Source organism: Vulpes lagopus, chromosome 12 (assembly GCF_018345385.1).
Source record: "Vulpes lagopus strain Blue_001 chromosome 12, ASM1834538v1, whole genome shotgun sequence".
NCBI classification, from domain to species: domain Eukaryota; kingdom Metazoa; phylum Chordata; class Mammalia; order Carnivora; family Canidae; genus Vulpes; species Vulpes lagopus.
This window is the reverse complement of record NC_054835.1, coordinates 46,255,864-46,268,429: the sequence shown is the minus strand read 5'-3', so window position 1 is coordinate 46,268,429 and position 12,566 is coordinate 46,255,864. Positions and strand designations below refer to the sequence as shown.

Sequence of the window (12,566 nt, the reverse complement as noted above, 5' to 3'; positions counted from 1 at the left end):
AAAAGGAGACTCTTCTTCCTCAGACTTGAGGCTTTACACTGAGAACAGACTTAGCAGGTAGTGAGGAAGCTTGCTGTTGTGTGTCCCATTCCAGGTGAGTGGGCCCCAGCTCTGGGCAAAGGAAAGGGTGGAACTTCTTTGCCTCTAGGCCAGGAGCAGGCAAGGGAGGAGAGAGTGAGGTTCTGGTAGCTGCTTCACCCCCTTTGCCAGTGGGTCTCCACAGTGGAAAAGGAATGCAGGGACCAAGATGTTTGTCCTGCCATCTCAGACTGCTTTAGAGGGAGCCATTGGGCTTTCCTTCCTAAGGGATTAACTAGGTGCCATCCTGGTTCTTACCAAGAGTGGGCAGGTATTTTGGGGTCAGGCTGCCATGCACAGGTAAACCCTCAGTCTTTCATTTAGTGCTAAAAGCCAGCCATAGAATTTTAAATATTTTATGCCAAAATCCAAACTCTCACAGTATTAAGCAAGTTGTGTTGGCCCTTATTTACTTATTTACTTATTTATTTATATTCTTATTTTTAATGAACATATAGTATATCATTAGTTTCAGAGGTAGAGGTCAGTGATTGATCAGTCTTATATAGTACCCAGTGCTTATTATAGCAGGTGCCCTCCTTAATGCCCATCACCCAGTTACCCCATCCTCCCACCCCTCTCCGTTCCAGCAACCCTAGTTTGTTTCCTATGATTAAGAGTCTCTGATGGTTTGTCTCCCTCTCTTATTTCATCTTGTTTTATTTTCCCTCCTTCCCCTATAATCCTGTTTTGTTTCTTAAATTCCACATATGAGTGAGAGTATATGATAATTGTCTTTCTCTGATTGACTTATTTCACTTAGCATAATATCCTCTAGTTCTATCCACGTCATTGCAAATGGTAAGATTTCATTTCATTTTTTTTTTTTTTTTGATGACTGAGTACTATTTCATGGTGGATGTGTGTATCACATCTTCTTTATTCATCTGTTGATGGACATCTGGGTTCTTACCGTAGTTTGGCTATTATGGACATTGCTACTATAAACATTGGGGTGCAGGTCCTTCCTCAAATCACTATGTTTGTATCCTTTGGATAAATACCTAGCAGCACAATTGCTGGATGGTAGGGTAGCTCTATTTTCAGCTTTTTGAGAAACCTCCATACTGTTTTCAGAGTGTGTGGCCCATTTTTAATTTAAGACCCACAGGAAGCAGATAATTTGTGGGATAGTATACTGACAAAGAGAAAATCTTACTACAAGGAGGCATTGCTGAATGAGCCCATACATCAAAGGCATGTTGTTTCAGGAAACCTTACTAGCTATCACCTGCACATGTGTGAATTGCACTTGTGTACGTGTATGTGTGCACACACCCAGCTGCTCCTGTGGAAACCATGTGGATGAGGGTGCAGTTCTTAGCCAAGCTAGAGGATAGGCAGACTAAAAAAAAAAAAAAAAAAAAAATCTATCGAGTTTAATCATCATCACTGCAGTGTACATTAAAATTTGGATTCTATATTTTTCATATGAAGACCTATAGAAGCATTGCTGTAAATTTTCCTAAGTGCTATTTTAATGATTACATAATATTCCATTAAGTGTATGTGTCATAATTTATTTCAGTCATTAAGATATTACCGGAAATTCAGATCTTTCCAGTTTTTGTATTTGTAAATGGGATACAATGACCATCATTGTGCACACAGCTTTTTTCTTATCTGGAACTATTTCTTTAGGATGTAGAAGTGGAATTACAGGATCAAAAATCTGAGCACTTTTATGCTTTCCAGAAAGATTGCACTAACTTATCATTTTCATTGCCACCAACGATGGGTAAGAAAGTAAATATCACCACCTTTGGCTATTTTCTGTAAAGAGGGTGTGTGTGTGTGTGTGTGTGTGTGTGTGTGTGTGTGTGTTTAACTCAGCATAAAAGTTACATTGTTATTTAAATTATATTTTGATTATAGGCGAAGAACAATTTGGTTTATGTTTTTCATGCATTTTATAACCTGTCTCTTGAAATCTTGGTGTTTTATTATATAAATTTTTTATGTAATGAGAGCGGTTTTTCTTATTTTGCTTTAAATGCTTTCTTCTAATTCTTTGCCTTTGTAAGATTCCATAATTGCATGTGGGTATATTGGCATTCTTCTTTATATTGGAGCCTTGCAAGAGGACCAGGTTTTATTTAATTTATTTTTAATATTTTATTTTTTATTTATTTACTTGAGAGGGAGCATATGCCAAAGAGAGTGCAGAGGGAGAAGGAGAAGCAGACTCCCTGCTGAGCAGGGAGCCTGATGCGGGGCTTGATCCCAGGACCCCCAGATCATGACCTGAGCCAAAGGCAGATGCTTAACCACCTGAGCCACCCAGGTGCCCTGAGGACCAGGTTTTAGAAAGTGAAATATAACCAAGAGAAGGAAGTCCGTTAGAAAGCTGAGCATACTTCTTCCTCTGTTTCAGTGGAGACTGCTTGTGGATTATTTCAGAATCCCAGTCCTTCATGTCAGGTTCTAAGCCTGTCTGCAGGAAGGATTGCTGCTTCACATAAAGTGATCTGGGGTCTAGTCCTGACTCAGCTATTGTCTAGACATGTGCCCTTAGACATAGTAGGCTCTGTAACCTCAATGCCTTTATCTGTAAGGTGGTGGATTTTAGATGGATAACTTTGAGATGTGCCCAGGGGGGTTTTATGTGGTTGTACATGCCCAAGATGAAGAATCCTGCTGTACACGAAGATTCTTCTATATCTCATTGCAGATTTTTGGAAGTCCCAGCACAGTGACACTTCCTGAAACCTTGTTGTTTGTGTCAACTCTGGATGGAAGTTTGCATGCTGTCAGCAAGAGGACAGGCTCAATCAAATGGACTTTAAAAGAAGGTAATTTGGATTTAGTTGTTGGGTGACATGGGCATTTATTTGCTCAGCTGCTTTGGAGGAAACCTATTCCAGAAAAAGAGAAAAAGTTACATTTTTAATAAAAAAGGATAGTGGAGTCAAGGAGAAGAGAGGGAATTATACTCAGAGGGTATGTATACAGCTTGAATTATGATTATTAACTAAGTGCATCAGTTAAAAAGGCCAGCTTTATCTTGTTTTTTTTCTTTCCAGATTTCATGTTTAAGTGGCTCTAGGCTTTTCTATTAATAGTTCTGGCTGGCAGGCCTTTTACAAAGACATGCTGCATAAAATTTTTTTTAAGTTCTAGCTAATGATTAGAATCTTGTAATCATAATTATAAGAACTATCTTCTGTAACCTCAAATTACTCATTTGTTTTTATAGAGGCTGAAATACTTGAGGGCTATAAAATTTGATATTCATCCAAATTAGCCACTTTATTGGGTCTTTACGTTGAGGGAAGTGAAAGACTGAGCTTGTTTCTCATTTAATCTGTCATGTCTCCTTTTTTATGATCTTGTCTTCCTGGTGATAGTTAGCAGAGTGGAGTCCTACAGCTGGGAAATTGTATTTGATTTCCAAAGTGATCTTCCTGGATAAAGCCATGCAAATCCAAGGATTTGGGGCTTTCAGAGTCCTCTCTGTTCTTCTGTCCAGTAATAATTCTGATTTGGCTTTAGATTAGAGTCTGACCAGCATGCTCTCTTTCGTCATTGATCTGTGACTCATTATTTTCGTGAGCATAGCAAGTGTTTTTCCTTTGATAATAAAATGTTCCAAAACAGTGTTTTAGATGGAAAAATATTGGCATATGTCAGAAGGTTACACATCATTTTATCAGTTCGACAGCAAACCTGGTTACCACCCAGAGATGATGGCAGCTGAGGTACCACAGGCCACTTGCCTCACCTGTCTGGGTCCTGCTTGGATATACAAGAACCCTAGGCAACTGAAAGGACCAGCTCTCGGAGCAAGTGGCCATGAGAAGACCATAGAGCCGGCTTTTGGCTTTGCATTATAGGCTCCCAGAATATTATCCATAATGTCTCTCCTTCATATTTAAGCCTTTTAACTTTTTAAAAACAAAAACAGAGTTCTTTAAATTTCACAATTTCTGATTCTATCCAAAGGTGAGATCACCAAATCCTCAACAAGAAGGATTGAGATCAGCATTTTTATAGTTGACTGTTAGGGCTGGGCCCTTAGTTTCAGCCTTCCGGGGCAGGGCTTTTTTTGCCCCAAGCTACATCATTCTTCTACTTTGCTTTTCCCTGCATGTATTGATTTATTTTATTTTGATTTACTTATTTGACAGAGAGCACAAGCAGGGGGAGGAGGAAAGGGAAAAGCAGTGGGGGAGCTGGATTCGGGGCTCAATCCCAGGGCTCCAGGATCACGACCCAAGCTGAAGGCTGATGCTCAACCGACTGAGCCACCCAGGCACCCCTGCCCGTACTGTTTTAAATTGATCTTGTTGAAATCCTAATTTCTACAAGTAGCCTTGACTGTATCTGGCAAAACTGTATTTCACCTTGTTTCTTACTTAAACATAAGAATCAGTCTCTTCTCTCCCATTCTTTAGAGCTTAAGAATTGTCCTCTCTTTTACTTAACATTGTTTAGAGAATCTTGTCTGTGAAGGATATTTTATAGGACACAGAGAAGAAAAAGCCCATCCTTTCCCTCAAAGAGCCTGCAGCCTGATAGGGAGCAGTGACAAGTACCAGAGCTTCAGCACAGAGCCAGGGTTTGGTAAGGGAGGTGGTCGGGACTTTAAAGCCTTCAATGGAGGCAGCAGGGCTATGGTGTGAGGAGCTTAAGGATGCGGAGAGAAGCGGAGGGGATGTTGAGCCCTGTGGTAGCATTGAGGCTCTTATACTTGAATGAACAGACGTTGGGACCATTAATGTGACTGAGCAGGTGAGTGATTCAACAGGTTTAATCCTGCAGCGGAGTGTGGGAGTGTGGGCTGGCGACTGGGAAGCCAGAGCTGTGGAGTCCACCTGAAAAGGGGGCCAGGGGCAAGGGAAGAAGTGGCACAGAAATACAGTCAGTAGAATCCAGCAACGGATTAGGAAGGCAGAGCAAGGAAGTGTTAAAAGATGCTTAAGGGGAGAATTTGAGAAATCTCAGTAAGGTCTAGTAATTTCAAGTAATATGTCATATGTTCTAAGTCTCCTTGTCTTTCTGAGAATAGACTGGCTTTTTTTTTTTTTTTTTTTAGACTGGCTTAAGTTAAATTCAGCCCTGGATACCAATATCTATATCTATATCTATATCTCTATATAAAACTATATAATAATATAGCTATTACATATATACTTTATTATTATATATAATATAATTATATTTACATATAAAATGTTTCTACATATCTGTATACTGTGTCTATTACAGTATATATGTGTATATATATATGTATTTCTACACAAAGATTAAAAGTGGTAATGTGTAGAGACCTTGATTTTTTTTTTTTTTTTTTAAGATTTTACTTATTATTTGAGAGAGAATATAAGCAGGAAGTGGGGGGAGAGGGAGAAGCAGACTCCCCACTGAGCAGGAAGCCCCATGTGGGGCTTGATCCCAGGACCCTAAGATCATGACCTGAGCCAAAAGGAGATGCTTAATCTACTGAGCCACCTAGGTGCCCTGAGAGCTTGAGTTTTTGATTCAATTTTAATCTTGCAATTCTAACTAAAGATTTCAGAATTGGTATTTCTAAGCCATTGACCTGTAAATCACCTATAAAGATATCCATATGCTATTCTAGGCCTTGAGGATATGGGAAGTGAACAAAACAGACAAAATCCTGCCCTTACAGAGCTTTTCATTCTAGTGGAAAACATGAGGAAATAAATTATGTAGTGGTGACAAGAGCTGACTTTATTGAAGAAAAAAAAAAAGCAAGGAAGTGGAATAGGGAGCATCAGGGTGGGGGGTGGGGAGCTGCAGTTTTAGATAGGGATGGCCCCATTGAAAAGGTGTCATTTGAGCAAGAACTCAAGGTAGCAGGGGAGTCTTTAGACAAGGCCTATCAGGGGCAAAGTTGGGAGAGTCCTTCGTATGGTAGAGGAAGCATCTTGGAGTGGCTGGAGGGGGGGAGTTGGGGGTAAAGGAGAGGAAGGGTAGCAGGAAATGAACTCAGAGCACCAGTCCCACAGGGACATAGTACTGTCTTCATATACTGTTTATATAAAAATGCCCCCACTACTATTCCGGAATGAAATGTATGCGACCGTAACCTACACACATACAATTACAGAAAGAAATGCGTGTATTACCCAGCTGGTAATCTAACACTGGAATAATAGAAAAGTAATTTTGACTCCCATAGACGTAATTTAACACGAAAATGCTCTGACACGTGGTGACACTCCACTTCTGAGTGAGTGCGGTGCCTGCTGATGCAGACTGATCAAAACACCAGGATACTTGTGACTGGATTCCCAAGATGGCAAACAATTCTTAGTAATGCACCGAACAAGAGCAATGTGACTTTACCTGATTCATACAAGAGTTAATACATTCTGAGAAGATGAGTTGTATAAAATTATGCAAAAATTGCTTTTGTGCTTTTATACAAGTGCTGTTATAGGTTCAGGGAGTTACTGAAGGTTTTCGGCCTATGGGAGAGCCTGACAGAACATGAAGCAGTGTATAGATTTGGGATAATTTTTGGCTGTGCAGTGCTGTCTGCCCCACACTTAGCTCTTGTGTTCCTCACCACCACTCCCATCTCCCCAACCCCCCCCCCCCCACCAGTCCCTGTGGCCATGAAGAAATGCCTTCACAAATTTCCTGAGTACTGTCAAGCAAGCTGTACCCTCCCCCGAAAGGTCTAGGGCCTGGGGGCTGGTGCAAGGATGTTGGCCTTTTTGAAGCCACCCTTGGAGATAACCTGAGCAAAGGAGTGACATGCCCTGGTTTTACAGGCTGATGTTTGTGTCCCTCCAAAATTCACATGGTGAAGCCTTACCCCCCACCATGTGATGGTATTTGGAGGTGGAGCTTATGGGATTTAGCTTAGATGAGGTCACGAGGGATGGGCCCCCATGATGGGATTAGTGCCCTTAGGAGAAAAGAAAAAGCCCGGAACTCTTGCTCTTTCCCACCATAAGAGAACACTCTGAGAAGGCTGCCATCAGCAAGCCAGAACAGGGCTCTCCCCAGAACCCAACCATACTGACACCCTGATCTTGGACTTGTAGCCTCTAGAACTGTGAGAAATAAATATCTGTTGTTGAAGCCACTAAGGCTATGGTATTTTGTTATGGCAGCCTGTGCTAAGACACCTGGCCTCCACTTGACAGGGTCAGCAGGTGCTATGTTGAGACAGCTGATGAGGCCAAGGGGAAGCTGGAGAACAGGTGGAGGCTACTGCACCAGTCCAGGCAAGGGAGGCCATGGGTTTGGGCCTGAGTGACAAAGGGAAATCTGAGGCAAATGGAAGAAACTTGCTGATGCAAACAGACCCCAGTAACTCATCAGACTAGAGTTATGCAGAATATATACCTGTTACTGTTTCATGGTTTCCTGACTGTTTACTTATTATAGGGGCCAACAAACTGGCAGAGTTTTGTTTTCTTTTTTTCTTTCCACAGATTGGTTTTGGCAGGTGCTTTTGTTCCTCTCCCACACATGTGTTGCTGTTCTCAGAAATGGAGATTTCTTACACCATAGCAGCAAACTGCACCGAGTACAAAAAGCGAGTTTTGTTTTCAGAAACTTGAGTTCTGACATACCAAGTGAGGTGCAATCTTTCTAGGCTGTGATTTTGTGACTGTAGCAGCACCACTGTTTTCATCTGAAATTTCACAGTGAAGACAGTCGAACATGTTTCATTTCTGTGCTTTCAGCCCAAATGCAAACAGGAAACATTGCTGTTCTGTATGGTATTAGATTGGTTTTCTAAAGCTTGCTTTTGCTTGGTGGGGTCTCCTTTGGTATTTACGGGGCTGCTTTAAGTCTTCTTGCATTCACTTGGAAATGCTAGTTATTAAAATTAACTGGATAACTAGAATTATTTGAAGGGCTAAAGTAGATAGACTAAAATAAAAGAATAAACTAGAGTTATAAGGAAAGATTTTCTTCAGATTTCACCTGAGTTTGCCTTTCTTACCATGTGCCTCTTCCCATAGTTTCCTGCTGGTGCTAACAGCCATGGCTTACCTAGTCTGGAAAGTAGAGTGATGCTTGGCCACTTGGTCACTGAGTTGTGTTATGTGGACTGAAGTCCTGTCTCTCCATTCTGACTCCTTCTCCCTGTCCTCCAATGTCTTAGCCAGGCTCTCAACATCCATTTCCTAGACCATTATAGCAGCTTCCTGGCTGTCCTTCAGCCATCATGCTATTGGCAGATGTGTCCCCTAATGAGACCATGGACTGTGCTGCACCCTTGCTGAGAGCCTTGGTGCTGTCTGAAGCGGTGCTCCCAGTGTGGTCTGACCACCTGTCTGCAAGAAGTACTGAAGGGATCCTAACTGTCATCTGTGATGGGTTGGAATTTTCAGTAGCTGGTCCTTTGCCACAGTTGGAGAAGCACTGGTTTACAGGGGTCAAGTCTAAGCTCATTGGCACACGTGCAGGATTCTTCACCATCCTGGCCCTCACCCATCCCTCTAGGCCTCAGAGATGTGGGGCCTTTGCTTATGTACCCCACCCTGTCCATCAGCCTGCAGTGTTGGACAGGCTCCTATTCCTCTGTTAAGATCACAGGCTACCTTCTCGACCCCTCAAGCAGAGTGAGCCCCTTCCTCATCTGGATTCTGGGGCACTTTGTGCTTCTGTTGCGAATTTTTGTTTACATTTGTCCTCCCACTGAATTTTAACATTTTGTTTTTTATTTTATTTTTGAAAGAGAGGACACAAGCAGCTGGGGTGGGGGATGGGGAGAGGGAGAGAGAAAGTTTTGAGCAGACCCCATGCTGAGCATGGAGTCTGACAGGGGGCTTGATGTCATGACCCTGAGATCATGACCTGAGCTGAAATCAAGAGTTGGATGCTTAACTGACTGAGCCTCCAGGCGCCCTCTGAATTCTAACTTCTTGAGGCTGGGCTCTCTAGACAGCCGGGGGTTGCTCACTAAATATATCAGGCACCTAATGCTGACTTGGGTTCCAGAACCCTTCCCACTAGATGTCCTTTGGAAGCCCTGAGAAACAGATGAGCCCAGACTGCCCTGTGGGGATGCATAATCTGTCACTTGGACCTTTGTCACAGCACGTTCCAGTTCCAGTTCCTGATCTTGAGTTTCATATGGCTTTTTGTGACTTTCTGCTGTTGATTTTCTGTCCTGTCCTTAAGTTGTATGCATGTTCCTCTGAAAGAGTCCTGAGATCTGCCTTCAGAAGTGTGATGGAAACAAAGGAATTATAAGAAGGGACAGTACTTTGTTAGCAGTTCTAACCTGTCTTTCAGAATTTTCTAGGCTTCAGATCTGCATCGACTGTCTTTGTACCTCCTTGCTTACGTAAAGAAAAGCGTTAATTTGCCCTTCATTGTTTTGGAGGACTGAAATTTAAGTTGTTAGAGGGGATAAGAGAGAGGCCAGTTTCTACTTTTGAGTATCTTGAAGATATATTTTCTTTCTCTCTTGTATTTTCCTTTTTATCGTGGAAAATTTGAAATACATACCAACCTAGAGACGACTAGAGATACAAACTCAGGTACTCATCACTTAGCTCCAGCGAGCATCAGCTCATGCTCAGTCTCATCAGTAACCCCTCTGACATCCCCCCTCAAGCCTGGGCTTTTCCTCAGAGTGATACATTTCTCGTTGTAAGGGGGTCTCTTAAAGAGTAGTCTCCATGCATAGTAGCCTAGATTCCAACTCCAAGGGATCCTCTTTGCAATGTTACTAGGTTTGTATTGGGACACAGTTGTGAATGTTGAGGCTGTGATTTGATTACTTGTCCTTTTTGTCTTGGGATGACGGCGCCAGGTTTGATGGCACTCCCATAGCTCATGAATGAATTCTGTGAAGGTCTGAAATCTTGAGAGGCATTTGGGTGCAGGCCATCGTATTGAATTGTCTTATCCTCCTTGAATTCTTTCACTGTTGATTATAGTGATCAATGTGAGTTTTTAGGTCTGAGTTATTTCTGTCAGGGTGAAGGTAAGTAAGTAAGGACATAGTAGAGTCTGACTGCCTTTAGAATGGGAGGTTTTTCAGATTCCTTTGGTACCTCTACATGATTGTCTTTGTTAGACATGGCATTGGGTGATTTGCAGAGGTTCACCTGCAAAAAAAAAAAAAAAAAAAAAAACCTTCCTACGTCATCTCCCAGTTCTGGTGAGATTTGGAATTTGAGGATCAGCTTTTGATTAGATGCCTGCTTTAAAATGTTCTCCCTATAAAAGCTGAACTTTGAAGAATATTTGAGACTTGCTATCTTACACATTGGACCTCACAACTTTAATGGGAACTTAAGGTTTAGATTACAGAAGTACCTTTCCTTTGGGGGAGGAAATGAGCTGCCACTGGGGAGAAGTATTCCCTAACTGGTTCACTTGAGTGCATGAAACATTTGCAAAGGACACTTACCTTTTGAGTTAAGGGAGGGTGAATGATCTTGTTTCTACTAATAATTTTTATGAGAAAATAGTATTACCTTAAGCATTTTCTTGAGGACATGCCAGTGGCTCATTGCGTTCAGACCAGCCAGTCTAGCTTCACTACTCGCTAGGATTAAATCTCCATGTCCTCTTTAGGTCCTTTTTCCACTGCATTTTTCTGATCAGAACTAGGTTTTGTTTGCTACATTTTTCCCTCCCGTTTGGTTCCTGACCAGCCCTCCTGCCACCCTTCCTGCTGGCCTTCCTCCTGCCCCCACACTGGCACAGGCTGTCAGACTGGGGTTACTGGACTGCCTTCCTCACTGCCCTTTGTGACTCCTTCCCTTTCTCGTTCACTTTGTACCCTGATGCCTGCCTGTCTCTCCTTCCTTCAGTGGATGTGGATCACATCCCTCTTTTGCTCAGAAGCCTCCAGTCACCCCCTGGTTAGTGCCCACTGTACCACATCACAAAGTTTGCACAACTGTCTGCTTCATGGCCTCACTGCCTGCTCCCTTATTTGCATTGCTCCTCAGGAAGAACATTTCACACTCGCCAAGCCTGTGTCCTCATTCCCACAAGTAGGGTGATAGTTCTTCACTCAAGCTGTCTGGTCATCTCCACCCTCTGAGTCAGCCTTTTTTATGAAGTTTGTCTTTTCTGAGTACACTAGCCCTCAGTGACTTCCCTCACCTGGGAAATCCTGTGGTATGTACCGCAGGTTTTGGCTGTTCATTATACACTGTTCACGTATATTGACTTTATAAACTTCTTTCTTTATCCCACACAGCATGGAGGAGAGAACCAACCTGATGGCAGTGCCCAACATTTGCTTTTGAGCTTGTGTGTGGTAAATCTTAACAGATAATTACTAATAGTTTGGTTGTCACACTCTTTCTCAGAAAGGGAGGGAGGGAAGGACAAGGCTCTTGAATATTTGGTATATGAGGAGGCTTCATTTTTGTTTTTTGCTTTTTTTTTTTTTTTTAAATCTATAAATACCTTTCAAAAGGGCCAACCCAGAAGAGTTCAGATCATTGCTGGAGGTATACTTAGAAGGGGCTGGTTTGGAGAATTTCAAATGTGCTGTGACATCTCAGTTGTACCTAGAAGTCTTCTAGTCTAAGAGGAAGCCAGTTTTAAATGCCAGGTGAGTAGGGGTCAGCTAGGTGTTTGTGCTTTTGGAAAGAAGAGTGAGGTGGGGCAGGGCAGAAAAACCAGTGCTCATCTAGATCCCAAAAGAGAAGCAGGGTGTTCCAGAAATATCAATGCTCATCTGAGAAAGAGAAGAGAGTGATCTGGTAAGGTTCCTTGAGCCCCAGTCAAATGGGCAACCTGTTCTTGTGGCTTCTGTAATCAAAGGAATCTATTCCTTCCTACGTGGAAGAAAGTCTGCCCAGAGCTACCTCCAGGAAGAAGCTGTCAGACTTGAAGTCTGGTTTGAAACACTTATTTATTTAAATTTTGATTGACTTCCATCAGAGACATTTTTCTGTTTTGCTGACTCCTCACCCCTGTTTTCCCATACCCTCACCAATTCTGCTACTCATGTGTTAGGGAAGCCTGCAGGGTGTTGATGGGGTCCTTCTTGCTCTTCAAGTAGCTCTTCCTCCAGTGCCTTCAAACCCTGTGAAGTTGTAGGCTAGGCTTCACCTTCAGAAAGTGAAGGTTTAGGGCATCTGGCTGGCTCAGTCAGTAGGGTATGTGACTCTTGATCTCAGGATCATGAGTTTGAGCCCCACGTTAAGTATAGAGATTCCTTTAAAAAAAGGGGGGAGGGTTATATATTACAGGTGAGTGCAGGAAAAACAGACTTTTCTTTTGAACATAATTAGGCTTTCCTTAAATGGCTTTTGTAAGCTTCTCTCTTTTTAAAAATTTTTTCATTTTATAAAAACTTCAACACACAAGTGTAGAATAGTGTCATGAAACCCTCATGCACCCAGCACCCAACTTCAATAGCAATCAGCACATGGCAGTCCCCTTCCTCAACAACTTTATTTTGTAACAAATATCAGACCATTTTTCCCCATACATTTAAATAATTTTTAAATATGAGTGAACAAAACATGAGTGAACAGAACCATGCATAGCAGCTCTCTTTAGCTTTTATTGTGTAGGTT

The 12,566-nt window shown here is 42.2% G+C and overlaps 1 protein-coding gene across 3 annotated transcripts in view; it reads left to right on the top strand.

The window, feature by feature from the left end:
* ERN1 (endoplasmic reticulum to nucleus signaling 1) overlaps window positions 1-12,566 on the top strand; it is a 78,050-nt gene that overhangs the window by 24,947 nt on the left and 40,537 nt on the right. The window contains exons 1-2 of one of the 3 annotated variants that reach the window (XM_041724946.1): window positions 1,748-1,816; window positions 2,750-2,870. In XM_041724946.1, the coding sequence (XP_041580880.1) occupies window positions 1,763-1,816; window positions 2,750-2,870 (175 nt within the window). In that variant the 5' untranslated portion in view covers window positions 1,748-1,762. Of the gene's footprint in view, window positions 1-1,747; window positions 1,817-2,745; window positions 2,871-12,566 lie in introns of those variants that run through there. The other 2 variants (XM_041724945.1, XM_041724947.1) reach the window with 2 other exon arrangements.